General features: G+C 38.4%; 1 protein-coding gene across 3 annotated transcripts in view; it reads left to right on the forward strand.

Annotated features, from left to right (window-relative positions):
• Positions 1-22,137, forward strand: part of ERICH1 (glutamate rich 1) — an 88,984-nt gene that overhangs the window by 2,057 nt on the left and 64,790 nt on the right. For all 3 annotated transcript variants that reach the window (XR_014851084.1, XR_014851085.1, XM_085056721.1), the window contains exon 2: positions 11,635-11,829. Coding sequence is in view for 1 of the 3 variants with exons in the window: in XM_085056721.1 (XP_084912847.1) it covers positions 11,635-11,829 (195 nt within the window). In the remaining 2 variants the exon portion in view is untranslated. The remainder of the gene's footprint in view (positions 1-11,634; positions 11,830-22,137) is intronic.

The following is a 22,137-nucleotide window of genomic DNA, read 5'->3' on the forward strand; positions in this document are numbered from 1 at the left end:
AACTCATAATTCATTGCTGTTAAACATTGACAATTGCATCTTGAAAGCTTTAGTCATCATTCTTGACAGTTTGTGCCACCTCAAAATAACACTGTCATAAAGGGTTATCTAGAGAGTGATGTTCCAGCTGCTGAAGGGTAGAGCTAAGGTGTTGATGTAGGTGCAGTGTACATTATGGACTACAGTTGCTAATAAGAAATTATTGAAAAGTTGTGCTGTACAAAGGATGATCTAGTGGGATAACAGGAGGCTTCCTATTGGAGAGATTAAAGTGGAAAACAAATGTTGATAGACATCAGTAACAAATGGTTTTAAGCAGAGAATATTGCTTCAAGGATTACTATTTTCATATTTATGTGAGGAATCAGATGACTTGGGGCAGGATTATAATGAGGATTGGAATGAGATTGCCATTCCCTTCGTTTTGGAGTTTTGTTGTTTTGTTGTTTGTTTGGTTTTTTTTTTTAAATGGCCATATCAGATATTAAGCATCTTAATTCTTGAAAAAGAGCACACAATTTCTTTCCTTTTTCTAACTGTTTCAGAGAAACACTGATTGTTGGAGATCTTGAGGATATTTAAATCCTTTTTTTATTTTTGTTTTTTAAACTCAACATAATTTTTTGGCAAATACTTTGATGTTTCACTAGGAAAAAGATAAACACTATTTTTTAAGTGGATGTGTTTTCTTTTATCGTATGTGTTTGTCAGTAAGGGAATATTAATTGCAAATGGAGTTTGATGCCTGACACTATTTTTTTACTTTTGGAAAAGGTATCTTGGCCACCCCCCTTGAAATGTGACCAAAGATTTATTACAGCTTACCAAGATGTAAATTTTATTTGGATTGTAGTTGACTAAATTACAAATAGGGGGGTTGTGATTAAATGTAAAAGCTATGCTAGACTAAGTGTTCTTGACTCTGCCATTTAAACCTGTTATGGGAGGGGGGAAAAGAAACAGTTTTGTTGCTGACCTTGGTGTTGTGCCTGGATGAGAAATGTAGCCAAGGAGAAAAGCCAACAAGGTAATGAAAGAAGCAGAAATTATATGTCCAATGGCTTTCTATATGGAAGGTCCGCAAAGGGAGCTCATGTTCACAGAGAGCAGAGCCTGACAGTGTGGTCTCCAAAACACAGGCTTCTGTGTTTTGTGTGGGTGGCTGTTTGGGGTTTGGGGGTTTTTTTGGAGGATGGAGTGTGTTAGTGTAGAGTTTGGTTTTTTTTTAGGAATTTGAGGCAATTCTTGCCTACTTTGCCTTGAGATAGGATGGTCCACAAGTGATAGGTGGGACTGTTTAAACATGCAACCATATATTTAGGCGCAGGTATGTACTCATGTTATATAGTAAAAGTGGTAAGTGGGGGAGGTGGTGGTGTGTGCCATTAAGGTTTGGAGTTATTTTGCCTTATTAAACAGTGTGTAATGCTTTTCACTCTACGCTAGTTTTGCTCTTGTTATCAGTAGATTTCTGGAATCTATGGGTTGGCTTGGAGCAAAGCTGCTCACATCCTCACCTACCACTGGGATGGGGGAAAGAATTGGAAGAGTTAAAGTGAGAAAATTCACTTCGTTGAGACAAAGACAGTTTAATAGGTAAACCAAAATCCACACAAGCAAAGCAAAAGAAGGAATTCACCACTTCCCATGGGCAGGCAGGTGTTTAGCCTTCCTCAGAAAAGCAGCGCTCCATTACATGTAATGATGACTTGGGAAGATAAACACCACCACTCCGAGCATCCCCTCCTTCCTCCTTTTCCCCAGCTTTATGTGCTGAGCATGTCAGCATATGGTTTGGGATATCCCTTGGGGCAGCTGGGGTCAGTTGCCCCACATGTGTCCCCTCCCAATTCCCTAGGTACTTCCAGCCTTCTTCATGGTGAGGTGAGGAGTGGAACAGGCCTTAAGACTGCTCAGCAATAACAAAAACATCCCTGTATTATCAACCCTGTTTTCAGCACATATCCAAAATGCAGCCCTATACCAGCTACTATGAAAAATATCAGCTCCATCCCAGCTGAAACCAGCACAGATTGTTATGGCTATATGTGGTTTCTTATGTTTTCACTTGTGTTTAGTTCAAAAGGTTGAAAACTTTTCTCAAGAAGTTTGGATTTCTATGGGTTTCCTAATAACTTAAATTAAAACTCCATATATGTCTAGAAAGAAAAGAAAAATTCATCTCCATTGAAACTTCCAGAACTTTTCCATGGGGAGATGTTCGGTGTAATATTGATTTCTGTTATGTGTATGTGTAGGGATGCTTGCAGAAGTTCCTTGATAGTGTGCTATAAAAAATATTGAAGTCAATGTAAAGGGTGATACATTTGCTCTTTGAGGAAGGCTATGTGAAAATTCAATTATATTTATATTTTATATAATATGAGCTAATGAAGATTCCTTTAGAATAATACTTAATGCACAATCTTGTTGGATTTTTGTCTGTGCTCAATGATACTACACCTGCCGGTTTCATGGTTTGGTTTTTAAATACTGGTTTATTGATCTTCATTTTAACTTGCTTCTTCTCCTCATATGAAACTGTCTCTTTAAAATTTGCAAATTTTTTTCTCTTCAGTAATCTGAACTCTGAATGAGTTGGGAGCTTTTTGTGTTTTGGTGTTTTGGTTTTTTTTTAACTATTTTCAGCTATTCTTATGTCTATTTTCCATATTACTACTATTAGTTACCATAACATTTAACTTTAGCCCATGTGTGACATGGTTTGATCCTCACTTTAAGCCATATGCTCTTTGCATCCAGATTTAGGTTGAAGTAAGATTTAAACTTTCTGAAACTTTACACCTGTGCTAGCAGCAGATTGGTCTCAGTGAGCAGTGAAGTTATAAGTGCACAGCCTTCCCCCTTCCTTCACCCAAATCTGCCCAGAAGAGAGACGAAAAAGGTCTCATAGAATTACAGAATATCCTGAGTTGGAAGGGAGCACAAGGACCATTAGGGTCCAGCTCCTGGTCCTGCACAGGACACCCCAAGAGTCACACCGTGTGCATGAGAGCATTATCCAAACACTTCTTGAACTCTGTCAGGCTTGGGGCTGTGACCACTTCCCTGGAGAGCCTGTTCCAGTGTGCAGCCGCCCTCTGGGTGAAGAACCTTTTTCTGATCTCCAACCTAGCCTCCCCTTGCACAATTTTAGGCCACTCCCTCAGGTTCTGTTCCCAGGCACCACAGAGAACAGATCAGTGTCTGCCCCTCCCCTTCCCCTCATGAGGAACTTGTAACTGCAATGAGGTCTCCCCTCAGTCTCCTCTTCTCCAGGCTGAACACATCAAGTGACCTGAGCTGCTCCTCACACAGCTTCCCCTCAAGGTCCTTCACCATCTTTGTAGGTCTCTTTTGGATACTCTCTAATAACTTAGTGTCTTCCTTACACTGTGTCACCCCAGACTGCCCCCAGCACTCGAGGTGAGGCTGCCCCAGGTCAGAGCAGAGCAGGACAATCTCCTCCCTTGCCCGGCTGGTGATGCCATACCTGATGCCCCCCAGGACAGGGTTGGCCCTCCTGGCTGCCAGGGAACTGCTGACAGTCTTGTGCTACTGTGGTTGGCTCAACTCTGAGTGGCCAGAATAATGATTGTTAATAATAATACTCACCAAAGCTAAACTTTAGTAAGGGTGTGTGAGATGTCTTTAGATGTTTTGAGTGAGGTCTGTGTGATTGTGCCAGGTAGGGACAAGATAATGGTGCAGTATGAGAAACGTATTTTTAAGTTTTGTGGAAGATGGATAGCCTGCACAAATTGAAACTATAGTGAAGATGCTGTTTTCCCAGGCCTGCAGTAACAATGCATACTTCACAGGGTTTCACTGCAGGGCAGATAGGGTTCTTAAAAACAGCAGAACAAAATACTGTTCTGCTGGTGTTCTCATTGTGGTTATGTAGCTTCTTATCATCTTTGTCATGTCAAGTTTATTAGATATCTAGGAGCTTGTGGCTGCAATTAAGGCCTACTGACAGATCTCTGAAACCTTTGTTGAGACAGGATGGCACGATCTATTACTGAGATTCATACTGAACTACACACTCGTAGAATTTGTTGACAGATGTAACACCAGTGCAACTGATTTGAAACTGCAATGTGACAGAGATTGTGCTTGGTCTAGCTGAATCAGTTTCTTTTAAGCTAAGAAGAAAAAATAACTGTCCGCTTTTTCTAGCATAAATTACAGGTTTGTATTTGCAATTGCTATGAACTGCATTGGTCTGGAGGCACACAGGTCAATTTTTGAATGGCAGATCACTCTCCCTTTGTAATAACTGCTTAATTTAGGTAAATACATAGATATTGGTTGCATAATCACTATTTTCATTTCCTTTCTTACCTTTCAACCCTACTGATGTGTGCCATATACTTAAATGAGCTGCAGCTCTTCAGAAGTTGCCTCACAGACAAGAGAATTCTATATTACTGAGTTTTGGATAACAAAGTGGGTTTCCACGTGCTGTAAAAATAAATGCAAGGTAAAAAGATAAATGGAGACACATTTAATCAACTACCTTAGAACACAAAGCTGAAGTTTTTTCCACTGTGGTTCTTGAACCTGTAATAAAGAATAAGACTGGAGTAAAATTTAGACAATTAGCGTCCGATTTTTCTGTTTAATGTGACGTTGAAGACTCACAGATGCTGTTCAGTGAGAATACTGTCAGTGGTCTTGAGACAAACCTCAATATTGTGAAGTTAGTATTACACACTAGATATAAAATGATAGCATCCAACTTTCTTGTGCAACTCCCTGTGACATTTTGGTTAACAGCCATACTGACATGCAGACAGCTGATACCTAGTAGGTCAAGCACAGAATTCATGTGACCTTGAATACAATTAAATCCTTCCATTATTTGATTCTCAAATGGTACCCATTAAATATGTAATAATAGCTTTAGCAGTTAAAACAACCTATTATGTGTAATTGTCAATGAGACTAATTGTAAAACCCGGAAAGAGGATCATTCCCACCTTGTGTAGACATCCTGTGAAGAACTGTACAAATTCTTCCCTTTAAGATGTCATTAAAGTTTTGTGGGTCTAGTAGAACTAACAGATTGTCTAAGGAGCTAGTCACGTTAAAAGTAATCAGTTTGTGATATGAGCATTTCACTACGATGTTCCTACTCAGTCTCAATTTTAGAGTTTTGTAGTTCAAAAAACAAAGCAAATAAAACCAAAACAACCAAGCAACTCACCCTGCTTGATATCTACTGACCCAGGTGATTGTAGCTTGTAGGAGAAATTGGATGAACAGCCTTTGTTCAGAAAAAATATATGAGCTATGGAGTTCCTCTAGAGTCTTTTGAAGTACATTAAAAGTATTGGGATACAAGTTTTTGGGTCTCAGTGTAGGTAATGTGTAAAGTTACTTGTCCAAGTCATTCAGACAACATGGCATAGTGCTTTTTCTGGCCTTAAGATGCAAGTGAATTCTACCCTGAAATCTGAAGTTGAAAAATTACTCAGTGTCTTCCTCAAGAAAGGATGTCATAGAATAGCAGTGCTATTTGGAAGTAAGGACTATGAATTCATAGATTGATGGAGTTAAGTCTGAAGTATGAAGACTGAAGATGTAGTTGATGATCTGCAGAATGGCCTCCTCTTGACCAAACACAAGATCCTGTAAGCTGTTAGCTTCTGTGTTTGTCTACAAGTGCCTCTTTCAAGAGACAGTCAGCTTCAGCCTGAATTTTCTGCTGCAGATCTTGCAGTCCATGCTTTTATTTTTTTTTTTTTTTGTCCTTTAGCTACTGTTGTAAGAGCCTGTTACCATAGCTTCGTGTGCAGGAGGGAGACTGCTTGCAGACTGTGAACGCAAAGCAAAATACTGTACCCATTCCTGTGTACGTAAAACTGTACTTTGATCACAGCTAGGATTCCGCATATTTCACTTATTTTCCCCCCAGTTGGAAAGATCAATTTTTTTATGCACACAACACTGCTACAGTACTTTGCTTTGGTTCACATGCACTATCTATGGTGAAATGGAAGTATGTCACTGTTGGCAAAACTGACCTTGCCGATAGCAGGAAAATCACGTTTTCTGTTTCTTTCTCCTGACTTGAACAAGAGCATCCCTTCTTACATATTAGATACACCCTTTTGATGATCTGAACTGTCAAGGCTACACAGGATGTAATTGCATGTCACTGTGTCATTATATTCCTCATATCCCTGTGTAGCTTGAATGTTTTTGGTAAAAATGAGGGGGAGCAGGAAAATGATAGCCTGTTCTGGTGCCATGGAATGTTTTGTAGTGGTTAATTACTCTCGTTCTTCATTGATTTTAATCTCTTGGTAGTTAGTGAACTTGTATCCCAAATGTGGGAATCTCCTCTGCAGCTAAGTGATCCCTACTCAGAGGGTTTTGAAGTTAATGACTAAATAGCTATTCATTTCCCTCAGATCTAGAATATGTTGTGTGCTTCTGCATACACACGAGCTCTCCTGACTTAATTCTAGCCTCTGGTCTCTGCCATTTCTAGCAATGGTTTGGGGTCTTTGAGCTTTCAGCTTATTCCTTTTTATTTTGCTTGTGTCATTTTGGCTGTAGGCTTGATGCTTGCAGGTTTTGGTTTTGTCTGAGGTCAGTTTGGGTATATGTGGTTTTTGCCTACATTGGGAAGTTTAGGTCAAGGTTAATAAATTCAATTATCTTGGAGATTCTGTGTATTGATTTCCATTTACTGTAACAGGGACCTCTGCTGAGAACACCGTCGTCACTACTGAGTATGTCTTGGGCACGCAGAGGCTCATTGGCAGAATTGGTGTCTTCTGTACAAAAGGTCTCAGGGGCGGTGTCCAATCTGTAGGCAAAGTAGGATACCTTGCATGACATTAGGTGTTGTAATTGCAGACTGAATTTTGCCCTGGTGGCAGAAATACAGACTGAATGCCTTTGTCTTTGTGAGGTTTGCAGAGCCATGACCCAAGAATCACTGTGTTAGGCCAAACAAACCCAGTGCAAAGACCTTTGTTCATCAGTTTGGCCAGCTGAGAAACTCCTTCAGAAAGAATCCAGAAGACATGAACTATGAAACTCTATCCTGTATGGTTAAAGGACAAGTAAGCTTTGTGGGGAATAGTTTAAAGGAATGAGGAGCTCCTAGCCTGAAGTTACCATCAGTCTTCCACCTGCTAGCTGATAAGAACAGCAGTCTGGCTAGCATTTTCTGTCTGTAGCAATCTTTTAAAATGCTTTTACACTCCATTGCTCTAGGTCCTGATAAATGCAGACATCTCTTTTTCAAGAGTCACTCTTTTTCAGGTGGTCCCCTTGAGCATCTCCAGTCAAGTGTCCAACCATGATTAGGGAAGAGGAGATGATCCAGACAATGGGATTGTTATACCCAACTAGGCAAGGCTCTATGCAGTCTGCTCTAGTTGATCCTGGTCTGAGCTTGGGTATTAGACTAGGTGATGCCTGGAGGTCTCTTCCAGCCTTAACAATTACGTGATTTTTATGACCATGTAACAAAGCAACTGTCCTGTCATGACCTTCGTAGGAGATGTGGTGCTTGCATGATAAAAGAGACTTCAAGAATTTGAATCATTGGAGAGTAATTCTGCACTAACAGAGATGAACTGAACATTTTAGTGAAGCCTTGTCCATATGTTCTGCATGTGGATTATCATTCTGTCTGCTCTTTCCGTCCTTTTCCATTCTGCTGTACTATCTTTTCTTCTACTTTAGCAGAAATAGCATATTAGTGCATTTTGCACATGGGATGGTTTCAGAGTTCCTGATTCTTCCCTTTTTGGAAAGCGTCTGTTTGTAGGAGAGACAAAAAGACCAAGTACGACAAGTTGCAAGCTTCACTGAGTTCAATGCTCTTGATGCCTCTTATTTTGTTCTTGCTGCCCAAAATCAACTTGAGTAGGCAGGAGGCAACCAAATGAGAAACGTGGTGGGGGTACTTACAGTGTGTGTGGCACGTAGCCAAAAGTATGAGGCAAGCATTTTCCACAGAAATGTTTTTGAGGAAACTGTTGCTGGACAGGAGCTTTTTTGATGTTGTTCAGAACTTAATTTGCTTAGTTATTCTGCATGCTTTTGTTACACTTGTAGTCATTCCTGAGTTTTAAGTCATGCTAAGTCATACCAACCCCAGAATGTTCATAAATCTGTTTGTGAATAGTCTGCTTATGTACATAATACAAATTTGGTCAAGGTGTCAATTTAATACATAGGTGCCAAAAATGCATTGAAGAAGGCTCCTTACTCTTGTTGCAAAATTAGTAGTAGAAAGATCCTGGATGTTCACAATTTGTATCAGTAGCCAGCATGTGTTATGCATTGTATTTCTTGGAGTTACATTTTGCTTTTGGTGGTGTCAAGCTGTAGAAACCTGGTGCTTTTTCAGTTTTCTGATGTATTTGTACTTCACTATTTCCAGACATGAGTTGTGAAGAATTAGCCATGGACCTAGTTTGGTACCTGTTGCAGTTCTCATGTCTGAAAATACTGGCTCCTTTTTGTCACTGAAGAATTCCTGGAAAGATACGTGTTATAGTGTTTCTTCAGCTCATTGCACAGTAGGAATATTTTAGTAGTGTTGCATGTTTTCAGCTGGAAAGGAATTTTTTTTTTAAATTTTAAAATTAAATAAAATGCCTAACCAGAATCAAAAGACCACATGAACCTGTACAGTTCCTCCATCAGTTATGTTGACTGGAAAACATCAACACAACCATATGGTTCACTATGCTATGGATATAGTGAGAGTAAATCTTACTCCATTTTGAAACTGATAGGTAAGATACCTCTCTGGTAGTAGATTTTTTTTACTTGAATTTCCTTTATTGCTAATTTTCTGTAAAGAGGTGGTTATTTTTAAGGGTCTGAGTAGTTATTACCAAATGGACTGATCTCTGATGCTGCATCAGGTTAAGATGAGACATCAGGTGAAGGAGAGATTTTGAATAGAGAAGAACTGCTCTATAGCGCATCAGGCAAGACTAACCTCCTGTGGTTGACCCAATGCTTATGGATATCACACAATACCTTTTTTCAAGTAATTGCAGCAGTAAAATCCTGTGGAAAGAGCTTCCTTTGTCATCTGAAAAATGTTTTGGTAGCTCAGTTCTGAGACTCTTAACTGAAAAGCAGAGTACTGCTTTAGAGCATGTAAAGCTTCTGAGGATGGCGGAATGGGTATTTCTCAGAGCCTAATTTCCATGTTCACTGATACACAGGACCATTTTGTTCAAAAGGTTTTGGGCTGCAGGCAGATTTTTATTTTATTTTTTATTCAGACTAGAATATGTTTAGGATTCCAAATAGTTCGAACGAAGTCAGTCAGTTTTTTCAACATTCTCTAGCAATTCTAGGGATACTAAGCAAAATCACAGATGATACAAAATTGGGAGGAGCTTTTGACTCCCTGGAGGGCAGGGTGGCCCCGCAGAGAGACCTCCACAGATCAGAGGGCTGAAAAGTCATTAACCATAGGAAGTTCAACAAGAGAAAGTGCCAGATTCTGCAACCCTGGATGGATAGACTGGGGAATGAGATGCTGGAAAGCAGTGCCACAGAAAGGCACCTGGGGCTCCTGGTCGATGACAAGTCGAACATGAGTCAGCAGTGCCCTGGCAGCCAGGAGGGCCAACCCTGTCCTGGAGGGCATCAGGCACAGCATCACCAGCCAGGCAAAGGAGGGGATTGTCCTGCTCTGCTCTGACCTGGGGCAGCCTCACCTCGAGTGCTGGGGGCAGTTTGGGGTGACACAGTGTAAGGAAGACACTAAGCTATTAGAGAGTATCCAAAAGAGACCTACAAAGATGGTGAAGGACCTTGAGGGGAAGCTGTGTGAGGAGCAGCGCAAGTCACTTGGTCTTTTCAGCCTGGAAAAGAGGAGACTGAGGGGAGACCTCATTGCAGTTACAAGTTCCTCATGAGGGGAAGGGGAGGGGCAGACACTGATCTCTTCTCTGTGGTGCTTGGGAACAGGACCTGAGGGAGTGGCCTAAAACTGTGTAAGGGGAGGTTTAGGTTGGAGATCAGAAAAAGGTTCTTCACCCAGAGGGTGGTTGAAGTGAAGAATGAATTCCTTGCTTTGCTTGTGTGCATGACTTTGCTTTACCTGTTATACTGTCTTTACCTCAACCCATGAATGATCTCAATTCTATCTTTCTGATTCTTTCCCCCATTCCATGTGGAGGGGAGTGAGCAAGCAGCTGTGTGGGACTTGGCTGCCTACTGGCATTACAGCATGACATTTAGTAATGGCTCTACTGGAGTTTATTAAAATGCTGCAGTGGTAGTAACAGTACTTAGGGAAAGGACTCAGGATAAACCTCTTGGATAACTTGCTTTGCAGTCACAGATCCGCAAAAGGCGGTTAACTTTGTCTTGTTATACTGGTTATTTCTGTCTGCTTTCTTTAGTTGAGGAGGGTAGCTGGGGACTTTTGTCTTTCTAAGTATAGACTAACCTGGCAAGGGAACCTTATGAAGAGAAAACACACAGTCACTTGCTTATGTCTATCTGGGAACTGTAGACATAACTCACAACAAAGCATTCTTCCACATAGTTAGGCATTTACATGAGAAAGCATATTTGCCAAGGTACATTGGAGGTACAGTTTGTTTATCAGGGACTGATGGTTCAAGGAACAAGGTATTTTTTTCAGTTGTGAAGTTATTTATTGACAAGTTATGTGATTATAAAATGTTTTTCTGCTAAGCTGCAGTAGAATGCATTCTTCTTAAAGAATTCCTTTTCTCTTGGCAGAATTATTTTATTGTGAATCTGCAGGAGGCTGTGGAGTGTCCACAGAATGTATATTAAATTTGAAGTTGCAGTTTGAATAACGTTTTTCTCCAAATCTTTTTACCCACCCCAACATCCTGCAATATCTCCTTGACCACATAGAATTCATCAAACCAGGGATGTTGCTTTGCAATAGGTAAAAACCTTCTTAGTAATGCTTTATGCTTTAGTATAATATATCTTCTAAAGTGATTGAAATACACGTGTATGTAAAGAAAAGAGTGGTTTTGTTAATTAGTAGATTATTTGCATATATTTCTTTAATCAAATGATACTTGCATTTGACTAACTAGTAGCAGATTGTCACTGTCGTCAGAAATGGGCCCATAAGAAGAAGAGGCGTATAAGAATTCTGGTAATTCTGTAGAAATAACTGGGTTACCATGTGTTTCTGCTGCTGCCTACTTCTAGTTTTTCTGTGTGATTAAATTGTTATAGCTTACTGATTTTAATAAGTAATTCAATTGTGGTGCTTCTGTGCCAGAAGAGACCTGCACTTTGAGCCACCTTGTAATACTTCTACAGGAAGACACTTGTTTTAAAAATTAATGTGTGTTTAGTCTGTAAATGTAGTGTATTAATTTATTGCTAAGATATAGTCAGATAGAAGACTTTAAATGCAACCTTGCTAATGAGCTCTGGATTTTAAAGCTGCTTTTCTGACTCAAGTTTTGAACTTAAATATATTATTTGCAGTTTCACCTATAAGAGGTAGGGACTACTTAAAACAGAATTCCATGGAAAATGAGGGAAACTGTCTCATATCAATTAGTTGTTGGGTTTTTAAGTCTTAAAATATTTTAAAACACTATATTTCTTCCTGTTAAAAAAAGTTTTCTTACCCTGCAGTGTTCCTGGCAAAATTACTGAAACGACTCTATGGTGAAACTTCATCATCTTCTCTTGTTCATAATTCAAGTAGAGAAGAGGAGGTGGTTCTTGAAAATCTTGGATCAAAATCTAAAGAAAAGAATTCAGATAATATTGAGACTTCAGCAGCAGCTGCTAGCACATCAACTAATACATCGTGCAAATCATTTCAAGGTGAGACTACATTGTCCTTTTTCTGATAATATACTTTTAAATATAGCTGCTTTATTTTAGAACAGTATAGTATGTAGTTTTTTCTTTTATTGATAGTAACATGAATTTGAATGCTAGTGCTAGTGGTACTTAGTACCTGGAACACTTGAGGCCAGTGCATAAGTCAAATGAAAACCAGTAAATTGTCTTGGTGTATATGCAGCATTTAGCAGCAGGAAATATGAAAGTTCACTGTAAGCTATAACTGTCTTTGGTGTAATGTCTGTTAAACGGTGATAAAATGACTTCTACTGGTATAGCTCTGCTCAGCTGTTAGACATTCACACAAAGATTGGTGGGAATAGATGATCCCTTCCTCATGTTGCAACAGAAGCCCCTTGGGGAACACAAATCCAACAGAAGGCAAATATTAATTCAGAGACTATGTTAGTACCTTGTGAAAGTGCATTATTTTGTGTGTGTTTATGCAATGAACATGGCACATAAGTATTTGAAAAGGTAAGTAAAAGTCCTTTTTTCAAATAGGTTGTAGAATGTGAATGGTGTGCCAAAAGATGGAGCTGAAAAATCAGGTAGCTGTGGTATTACCTGTGGGTAAAAGGCACTGTGCCCAAGTATAGAATGTGAATTGCTTTTTATTCATCTAAAACCAAATTTTGCCATAACTAGAAGGCTGTTACACTGACTTGAAATAGAAAGGTGTGTTTCCCAATAGTGTAAAAAGCTTTCTGTAGGGGAGATGCTCAGCTAGGCTTCTTACTTGCACACAAGGAGGAACTGATAGTGGATGTGGTCTGGGGCAGGGGAGTAAAGTCTGGAAAGAAATGAGCAGAATGAGTAGCAGGGTTGGAGCCCTGTGCTACATAATTAACAGATGTTTGTCTTGTTCAGGGATCTGCTTGGTAGGATTAATTGGAGGATTGGTCTGAATTACAAAAGAGCTCTGAAGACCTGGTTCATCTTCAAGAATAGCCTCTCAAAGCACAAGAATGGCTTATTTTGACATGCATAAAAAGAAGCAAGTGTAGCAGATGCCTGGCTGAGCTCAGATGTGTCTGGGAGCAGCAAAGAGAAGGTTAGGGAAGATCAGCTGGGACAAAGCAAGCACAGGAGCTGTGTCATCACTGTGGAAACAGGCCCACAGTGCCTGACAAAGAAGAGCAGAACATGTCTGTTAACAGTAACCAGGTTCAATCAACAGTCCAGTGACACTGGACAAATTAATAGTGTCAAGGCAGGTCTGAGGTCAAGCCATTATGTAAAGTCTGTAAGTGAGTGAGTGTGTGCATCAGTTGGGCTGGAATATCCCTCTGGTCAATTTGGGTCACCTGTCCCAGCTATGTCTTCTTCCAGCCTTCCACTCACCCCCAAGTTCCTCACCAAGGTGGCAGCACAAAAAGCGGGAAAGGCCTTGGCCCTGTGTAAGCCCTGCTCAGCAGTAACAGAAACATCTTTATGTTATCAACTGTGTGTTCAGTACAAATCCAAAACACAGCCACATACCAGCCACTGGGAAGAAAATTGACTCTACCCCAACCAAAACCAGCACACCATTACTGTAACAGAAGATTGCATGGAAATTTCAACTTCTGTAATTCTATTTGTTTTATACTCCGTTTTCTAGATTAGTACTTCCGGTACTTCTTTTGTGCAGTCAGTAATGAAAGGCATATTTTCAGAAGGTTGATAAAGCATTAAACTTGCTCTGTAAAAGGATACGTGATAGCATTGGGAACTAATTGTCCTTTCAAAATTGATAACAGGGTATTTATTTGCCCTATGATGGTGTGCTAAATATGCACAACTATGGAGTAATTCCTTAAGCTAAAACTGCCTTCATTTGTAGTGAATCTATACCATTCCATATAAACTAGGGCCTGGCAAAACTCCGACTGAAATGGGAGGTGAAGGACAGAATTTATTTGACCTTGTGATTTATAACTCCTCTGATTTGTTTATACCTGATTCCTAATGCAATGTTCTTCAAGGTAATGAAAGAAAATATTTTTATTTAGAATCCTAACACAGATAAAATATAGCTTATGGGATAGGAAACACGGAGTAAAGAGAACAGATCTGTATTTAGGATTTTCACATCAGAGCAACAAGGCTGTTTTTGAAATTAACAGTAAACTATTACTAAGTTTGTTTTCTGTTGGAGGCATGTAAATGCTACAATAGTACAGAAAGGGTTCTGCCTTGATTCAAGTTTAACATATAAGTACTTAAAGAAGCCTTGAAGAAAGGCTTATAGGACAAAAAAAAGATAAATCAATTACCTATCTGGGAAAGCAACAGACAACTATTCTGTTCTGGTTGTGAATTTATTTAAATTTAAGGAGCTCTAGCACTTGCATGTTGCGATTTTATAGCACTGGACGCTGAAAGTACATGTTTAGAGATAGGCTAGGAGGTTTTAGCTATAATCTCTGTAGCCTTGATGAAGGAAAAACATAAAAGCATTGATTGAATTTTTTGATCATAAACTGTTTTAAGTCACTTCTTACTTACAGACCAAAGATTATGGGCATAACTACAAGACAGCTGATTATTTAAGTAGCAGTAGACAAAGATGATTAATTGAAAGCAACAATGGAAAATGAGGGGGGTTTTTTTTGTAAATATTAACTCATTCCTATGTTGAAAGTGATTATTTCAATCCTACAAAATACTATTAAAAATTATCTAGTATCAATAAAAAGCTTAGGATTTCTCTAAAAAACTCACTTAGTCTAAAGTATTTTCTAGCATTAAATAACAGGTTTTACTATAAAACTCATCACAGTGTCCTATTTGCCTTTAACAGTTATTCTCAGATTGTGAAAATACCATTACCAGTTTGTCTGAGCTAAACCACCACCATCTTCTCCCTGTGGGATTGGGATCTTTATTGGAATGCAGTTTGCAGCATTGCCTTTAAATTTTATGGACATGTCTGTATTGTGCTTCCAGATGCAGGCTTTTAAGATCATACTTTTATATCCTGTAAATATTTGCATTCACATGCCTTTTTTGAGACCAAGTGGAAGTTGAGGTGCTTAATGAGATGGAACATCACGGCCTATGTTAATGATTGGTTCTCATTTAATTCTGGATAATTAATAATTTAGTATCAGAAAGGGTTATCCCATAAAGCTCCTCACCTAGTTCTGGAACCAAAGCTTACTATAAGAGCCAGAATAACTAGAGATGAAAGACAAATTCTGAGGGACACTGTCTTTTGTGACTATAGGGAGGCCTTCTGAAGGGTATTTGCATTTTCTTCAGGAAGGTGGTAGATCTGTTAGGGATGGAGAAAACGTGGAGATGTCATGCTTTTTCTGGACTCCAAAGAAGGGGATTAGTAAAATATTTTTCTCTTGAAAAAGATTTTTTTTTTTTAAACTAACAAACCAAAACAAAAACCACACACAACACCCCCCCCCAAAAAAAAAACCAAAACCACAAAACCAAAAACCAAATAAATAACAAACCAAAACAAAGCACTTGCCTGTGCGCAAAATTTCTGTTCTAGGGCATAGATAGTAAGATATACCTTCCCTCTGGATTATACTTGTCCTGAATCAGACTTTTCCCCCCTCTTTTACCAAAATACTCAGTGAGAAAATGAATTTAACCAAAGTAGGGATTCCTATCCCCCAGGACAGTTCGATAAGACTTTCTAAATGTTTCTCCTCTTGAGGAACTTGATCCATCCGTTGCAAGAACTATAGTTCTTCATTTCAAAAGATGTAATGAAAGAGCTTTTTCTTTCTTCAGCATAAAATTGAAGGGGGTCTAGATTAACATCTTTATTACCTTAAACCATTTTAGTTACACAGACATAATAAACCTGAGTCTTATGGCAGGCAAAGCATTAAAAGACAGCAAATGGAAAGTTGAAAACTCCTCGAAATAATAGAACATTTTCCCTAAACTAAGCATATTTTGTGAATATGCTTGAAAATGTTGTATTAAAAATGCTTTAAAACTTGCTGTATCACAGAAAAAAATAGTGTCTGGCAAAAGACTGTGCATTTCAAAATACAAATTGCTCACTTGGATATGGGCTTTGGCTAAATTTTGTCCTGATAATTGTTTTTGTTTGGTTTTGACCCTTGTTAGGGCAAGATCTACTAGGAAAAAGGATTAATAGAATGGAAAATTTTTCTTGTGAAGTCTGCAGTTCTGTAATTTCATTGCATATTATTGATATTTTTAGAACCTCCCAAATTATTTTAATAGCTTTATAGTATATATTCAAAAGAGACTTGCACACTTTTAACTGGAGATTTGCTAATTGTAGAATTGGGTTTTTCACAGAATCAGGTTGGAAGGGACCACAGTGGGTCATCTAGTCCAACCTCCCTGCTCAAGCAGGGTCATCCTAGAGTGCATTGCACAGGATTGCCCAGAGAGGTTGTAAAATCTGTTCCAGTGCTCAGTCACCCACACAGTAAAGAAGTTCTTCCTCACGTTCAGGTGGAACTTCCTGTGCATCAGTTCCTGCCCACTGCCTCTTATCCTATTGCTTGGCACCACCAAGAAGAGCCTGGAAACATCCTCTGACACCTCCCTTCAGATACCTGTAGCCATCTCACTCATCTCTTCTCAAGGCTGAACAGGCCCAGCTCCCTCAACCTTTCCTAGTTAGAGGAAATGGCCTCCCTAGTCTCTGACATTTTTCTTGGTCAGAATTTTAACTATTTTTTAAGACTTGGGATTTACTGATCAGTATTTCGCATCTTCCTTATAAAAATGTAAATTTCAGAGTTGCCGAAGAAGGGTAATTGTGTCCAAGGGAAATGCATAGTGTTCAGTTTGTCGGTATAAAGTGTGCTGTGCCACTTCTGATTTTTGCATTTTCCCTAATTCTGAACAAGGAATTTGAAATGCAGAGAGCCTGGCCAGAGTTTTGGATCTTGTGGAGACAACTGATTTGATCTTTTCTTCTCCTTCATTTATTTAAGAAAGAAATAATGGGGAGTGACACTAAGCTGTTACTCCTAATAGGTTTTAGCTTTCTAAAAAAGCTGGAATCTGTGTTATGCTATATAAATGGACAAAATGCAATTTACTCCATATTCATTAAATAAAAATGTGAATGTCTTGTCAAATGTGACATATCCCAGCATTGTTATACTGTATGAGGAATTCATGTCAAAATTGAATACAGCTGTGTGATTATTTTGTGTTCTCCTTCTTACTTGTTCCGTTGGAGTTATTGATGCTGACAGTGTACTGTGTTTAAATCATCACGAAGACACCAGCACTGTGTCCTCCTTCATAGTAATCCTGTCTTCCTGCAGCCATTCTACTGTCGAAAACTTAAGTTACTGACAGAAATGCCTTGAAGACAAAACTTGTCTAAAAATATGCATGAACAGCCCTGCCTTTTAGTTGATCAAATTGATGAAGTGCATATGGTTGAGAAATTAAATTCTAGCAGTACTCAATGCAATAAACAACTTTAAAGACTTGTTAAACAATTCAGCCTCACTTTAGTTAATTACTTTGAAAAACTGTTTATTGTGAATAAGCTAAAGAGCAACGGAGATTATAATTGTTATACAATAAAGTGCTGTCACACACTTATAGTCTTCTCTTAAGGGTATAAAAGTTCTCTTTACATGGTATATTACAGTGCCATTATACTGTGCAAATGGGACAGATGTATCCAGGAGTAGAGTATTTGGGTGAAGATACCAGCCCCTGGTGGCTGTGGTAAAAATGGTGCCCAGCCAGTTTTATATGCCTTAGGGGAATGTAAAAATCTGGGGTTTAGGGGAGAAGGGAAAAAAATGCCAAACCCCAACCTAAAAAACCCAAGCAGCCCAAACTCCACAAGCAAATAAAACACCCCCTGTCTCTGTTCAGACTGAGTGGGCTGCATATATAATATCTGTAACTTCTGTTTGTGTCAGAAACAGTTCTGTTGTTCAGTCTCCAGCTCCTCTAGCAATGTTTTTGTGGGTTTTCGAGGGGTTGTTTACTGCTGGCTGGCCAATTCCTTTCTTTCTCCACTGTTCTTATGTATATACATTAACTCATTCTTCTCTTCTATGTGCTTATTTCAAACAGCTTAGCTGTTGTTTGGAGAGGTGCTGGCCTCTGTGAGACCCCAAAGCAATTTAATGAGTAGCTCATCTGACAGTATGATGAGCTGCTTTGAGTAGAAAATGCCAGCTTTAGCTCGTAAGTGTACACAAGCTCTAAGCCTAAACTAGTCAGCTGCCGGAAAACTAATTATCTTGGTAAAGTAAGTGGAAAAATGACTTGTTTAAGAACTTGATAAAGTGGCCTTATTTCAGCTAGGGAATGGCTGGTGGTACTAAATTGAGTTGAACTGCAGCATAATAGTTGTGTGTTAGTGTTCCCACTGTCTGCCTTGACTCTCTGTTTGAAAGAATTTTCAATGCACTGACAACAAAACGGGTTGTGTGAGACACCACTCTTGCTTCAATTTACACTGGGGATTTTTTTACTTAAGCTGTTATTGTTAAAATCATAGCTATTCAGAGTGAAATATCATGTTTTCTGCTCTTACACAGGCTTTCTACTTGTCTTTCCTATCAACTCTGCCCTTTAACAAGTATTTGAAAAGTGGAAACGTTTGTAATGTGGGCTTGGTACTGAAGTAAGTTTTGAGCAAATAATTTCCCATAATTTTTTGTGCTTTGCATTACTTTTTACGCAAATGAAAAAGGACTGTCGCCAATAACTTCAGTTATGTAATAGAAAATGTGAGTTTAGGGAGGCAAAAGCTTTAAAACCTTAAGTTTTGTTTGCTTTTACTCTGATGAGCACATCTGTTTATTTTCTGGTCTTGTTTCAGGTAAGTTCCAGTAATGACAATCACTTAATCAGTGAGGATAATTAAGTAATTGCAACTTAGACATGGCCTTTCGTATTCAATGTTGTTGCTTTTTTTTTTTAAGGATTGATTGACAGAGATATATTTGGCTTTTGAGAAGCATGTTGAACAAATAAGATCTGCAGCAGGAGAAATAATTGAGTTGTGTACTAGCATAACGTTAAGATAGCTTTATGTTCCTGTTTATACAGCTAGAATTCTTAGACATCTAATCAAAATATTGCATATACCAGGGCATATATGGGCACATACACCATATAGCTGCATAGTTTGTTTCATCATTACATCCTATATTCAACTTTCAGAATACAGAAAACAGCAAAAATTTAATTCTGCCTTCTACCTGTAGTCAGATCCGCCTCTGAAAAGTGTTCTGTTTCTTGGTTTCCTCAATCAGTGGTTTTTCCATGCTTTACTCTCACTTTGCATTGTGATTAGTTTTCATTACTTTTTCTGAGAGAATGTAGATATTTTAATGGTTCATAGGTAAAAAGCAAGAATATCTTCCCCACATAATGAATGAGAGCAAGAGAAAGAAGGATTTGTACTTTTTTTATCAGTTTTTTCTCTCTGACCAAAAATGTCTGCCACTCCTAATGTAGCAAAACTGAAGCTGAGTTATAATGGTAAGTGCTGTCTCCAATAAAATGAGCTATAACATTCTACATGTCTAAAAAAAAAGTACATCTGAGAGTTAGTGTACATGTGGGAGGTAGTGACAGAAATAAATGTGAGCACTCTTGTTCCTTGTTTTTTATGAATTTCCCATCCCAGCCCTAGGACTTGCAAAATGGGTATGTCTTCATTGACCTCAATTTCCTTTCAAAGTTTTTGGTTTTCATTAAACTGAAGGAAATCACCATGATGAGGAAGTACTTCTGAGGATTTTCTCATTTTGGTGTCTTCTTTCAGTGCTCTAGTCTAATATCCTCTTTTCAGTGAAGTGAAGCACTTCTGGGGATGTGAAGTGTCAGAAGGGATTTTGTCATGAACTGTTCTTGAATTTCGACATGCTACCAGGTACAAATGGTGTACACCCTAAAAACCGGGAGCAGCCTTCTGTAATAAGGCTAGGATTCTTAAAAAATTACTCTGGGAATGAAGTGAAAGCAGGCTTTGCTTGAACATCAAAGACTAGTGGACTTTTTTTTTTTTTTTTTTTTTGTAAATGTAACTGAATAAAGTATCAGAAATTAAGGTCAATCAAAAAATTCAGTACTGCTGTCTGCATTTATATGTTGTGACCATTAGTATTATAAAAAAAGAGGATTGGAATTAAATAAGTTTATTGTGCTGCTTCCCTACAATGTTCTCCAACAGTTGCTGCTTAAGGATTTTCTGAGCCAGAGGACAGCATGTATCTGTTTACTATAAGATTTTTTTTCTTTTATCACTTTATTGTTATAATGTATGTAATTCTGCAGTTTTGAATAGACCTATAAAGTTTGACATTTTACTTGGCAAACAGGGAAATTTGTCCTTCCATAAAAATGGCAAGCCTCTTCAGAATTTCAAAGTTAAAAAATTCTGAGCTTTGCAGAAGAAAAAACTTTTTCAGCATTTTATTATCAAGTATTGGTGCTAATAAAATATATTACAGTAGTAACAATGTATTTGAGATAATTGGATATCCAAAGTCATTCAGAAAACTTTTTTTTTTTTTTAATTTAAAAAAAGATAGAGAATCTTTGGAATCAATATATATCTCTTGTTCTGCCATGAAGTGGCTTGAGTGACTCCCCTTGCTTATTCCAGTAAAGTAAGGATAATGAGGTCCCACAACAAGCTAAAACAATTAGACTGTAATAGTAAACTATAGTAGCTCTCCATAATTTTGAAAGGCAGGTTTCTGCCTGCAGTAGTGAATTTCTACAGAAATAATTCATCAACTATTCCAGTCACCCAGCAAGGAAGCACAGCCATTTCCACTGTTGTGTGGTGGTGTGCACTGGTTATCATTGAGTAAAGCAGACGACCAGAAGTGACAGATAGTCTGTAGTGACTGGTAGACTGGTAGAGTCTGTTCTTTTTTTTTTTTTTTTTTTATTTTCCACCCAGTATGACTTCTCTAGTATTGAGGGAAAGAATCCTGCTGAAGTCTCTGGTCAAGGAGGAATTCCACACTTCAAGGAGAAGGATTGTACTTTCCGATTGCACAGAAGACTACTTGAAGTAAAAGCTTCTGTCTTTGTGGAAAGCATTCTAGTGTGTGTGTGTGTGTGTTGACTTGAGACTAGAAAACAAGCCTATGTTAAGTCAGCCTGTGAACTGAGGTTGTTTGTACATACTATAGCACATGTCCCTGAGGTTACTTTAATGAACCTTATCATGGCAGACTGTAACAGCTTGTTGTTCAGGAACTTGGATTTTATCTGAACAAAAATGAGTATACGTTGGGGAACAAGTGGGTATTCAGGTTCACTGGATTTGTTAATACTATTGAAGGACATTTTGATGTCTTCACATTGATCAAGTGGAAAAGTATTTATTTTTCAGTACCACAGTTCAGGAGGAATCTCAAGGTGCATACAGTCACTGATACCACCTTTGGTACTCTTCAGTTTATGAAAGTTTTTTAGAGGAGATGACTCTTGCCCAGGATTTGTGTGTCCTGGCTTTATAGATGCTTGTCTTGCTAGTCAGTGAAAGTGAAGGAGAAAGATATTGTGTACAGATAACGAGATGTATATATGCCTTGGAAATTGTCAAAATTTTGGGGTTGTAGTCTCACTTGTATGCAATAAAACTGAGGAATAGCTATACTATAACAGGGTCATATGCTAGCTTACATAATAAGTGAAATAATACTTTAATACAAAATTTTTAAGGGATATGACAGACCTCATTCAAGCCTTATTTTTGTCCATGTCATATCTACTGTAACACCACACAGAAAATTCCTTAAAATAAAATTTCAGAAATGTGATTTATGACTTTTAGCTAGTAAAAGGAGAGCATTCTTAATTATCTCTTGTATCTGATTACTTTAGTTAATCAGAAAACCCTCTTTGTGTCACAGTTTTATAAGCTCAGCCATTTGCTTTGCAGCAATATTTGACTTTATTACCATCCCATCTCTTCTTGGCCCGAGGAGACTTTGGCCCCACGTGGCAAAAATCCAGGTGTAGATATGGTAACAGTATGGTTTGACACACTTGCAAAGGATTAGCAAGGACTAATGCTAGATTTATGAGCTTGCAAACTTCTTAAAGATGCATCTGGTGTGAATAAATATGTAATTTGGAGACCCCCATTTAAACAGGTAAAATTTTTAAAAATAGTTGGGTAATCATTAATTTCCATAGTAAGAGTTGTTACTGTTCTTTTTAGTTGGACTGTATGTTACAGATGGTCCCTCAAATTCTGTTATGTGTAACTATTTTGCCTGGGAGGTTATTATCCCAATATAGTTACTGCCTTTACGATTGAAAGATTTGAGTTTTTGACGACTGTTG

Source organism: Lichenostomus cassidix, chromosome 3 (genome assembly GCF_008360975.1).
Source record: "Lichenostomus cassidix isolate B80296 chromosome 3, HeHo_3.0, whole genome shotgun sequence".
Taxonomy (NCBI): domain Eukaryota; kingdom Metazoa; phylum Chordata; class Aves; order Passeriformes; family Meliphagidae; genus Lichenostomus; species Lichenostomus cassidix.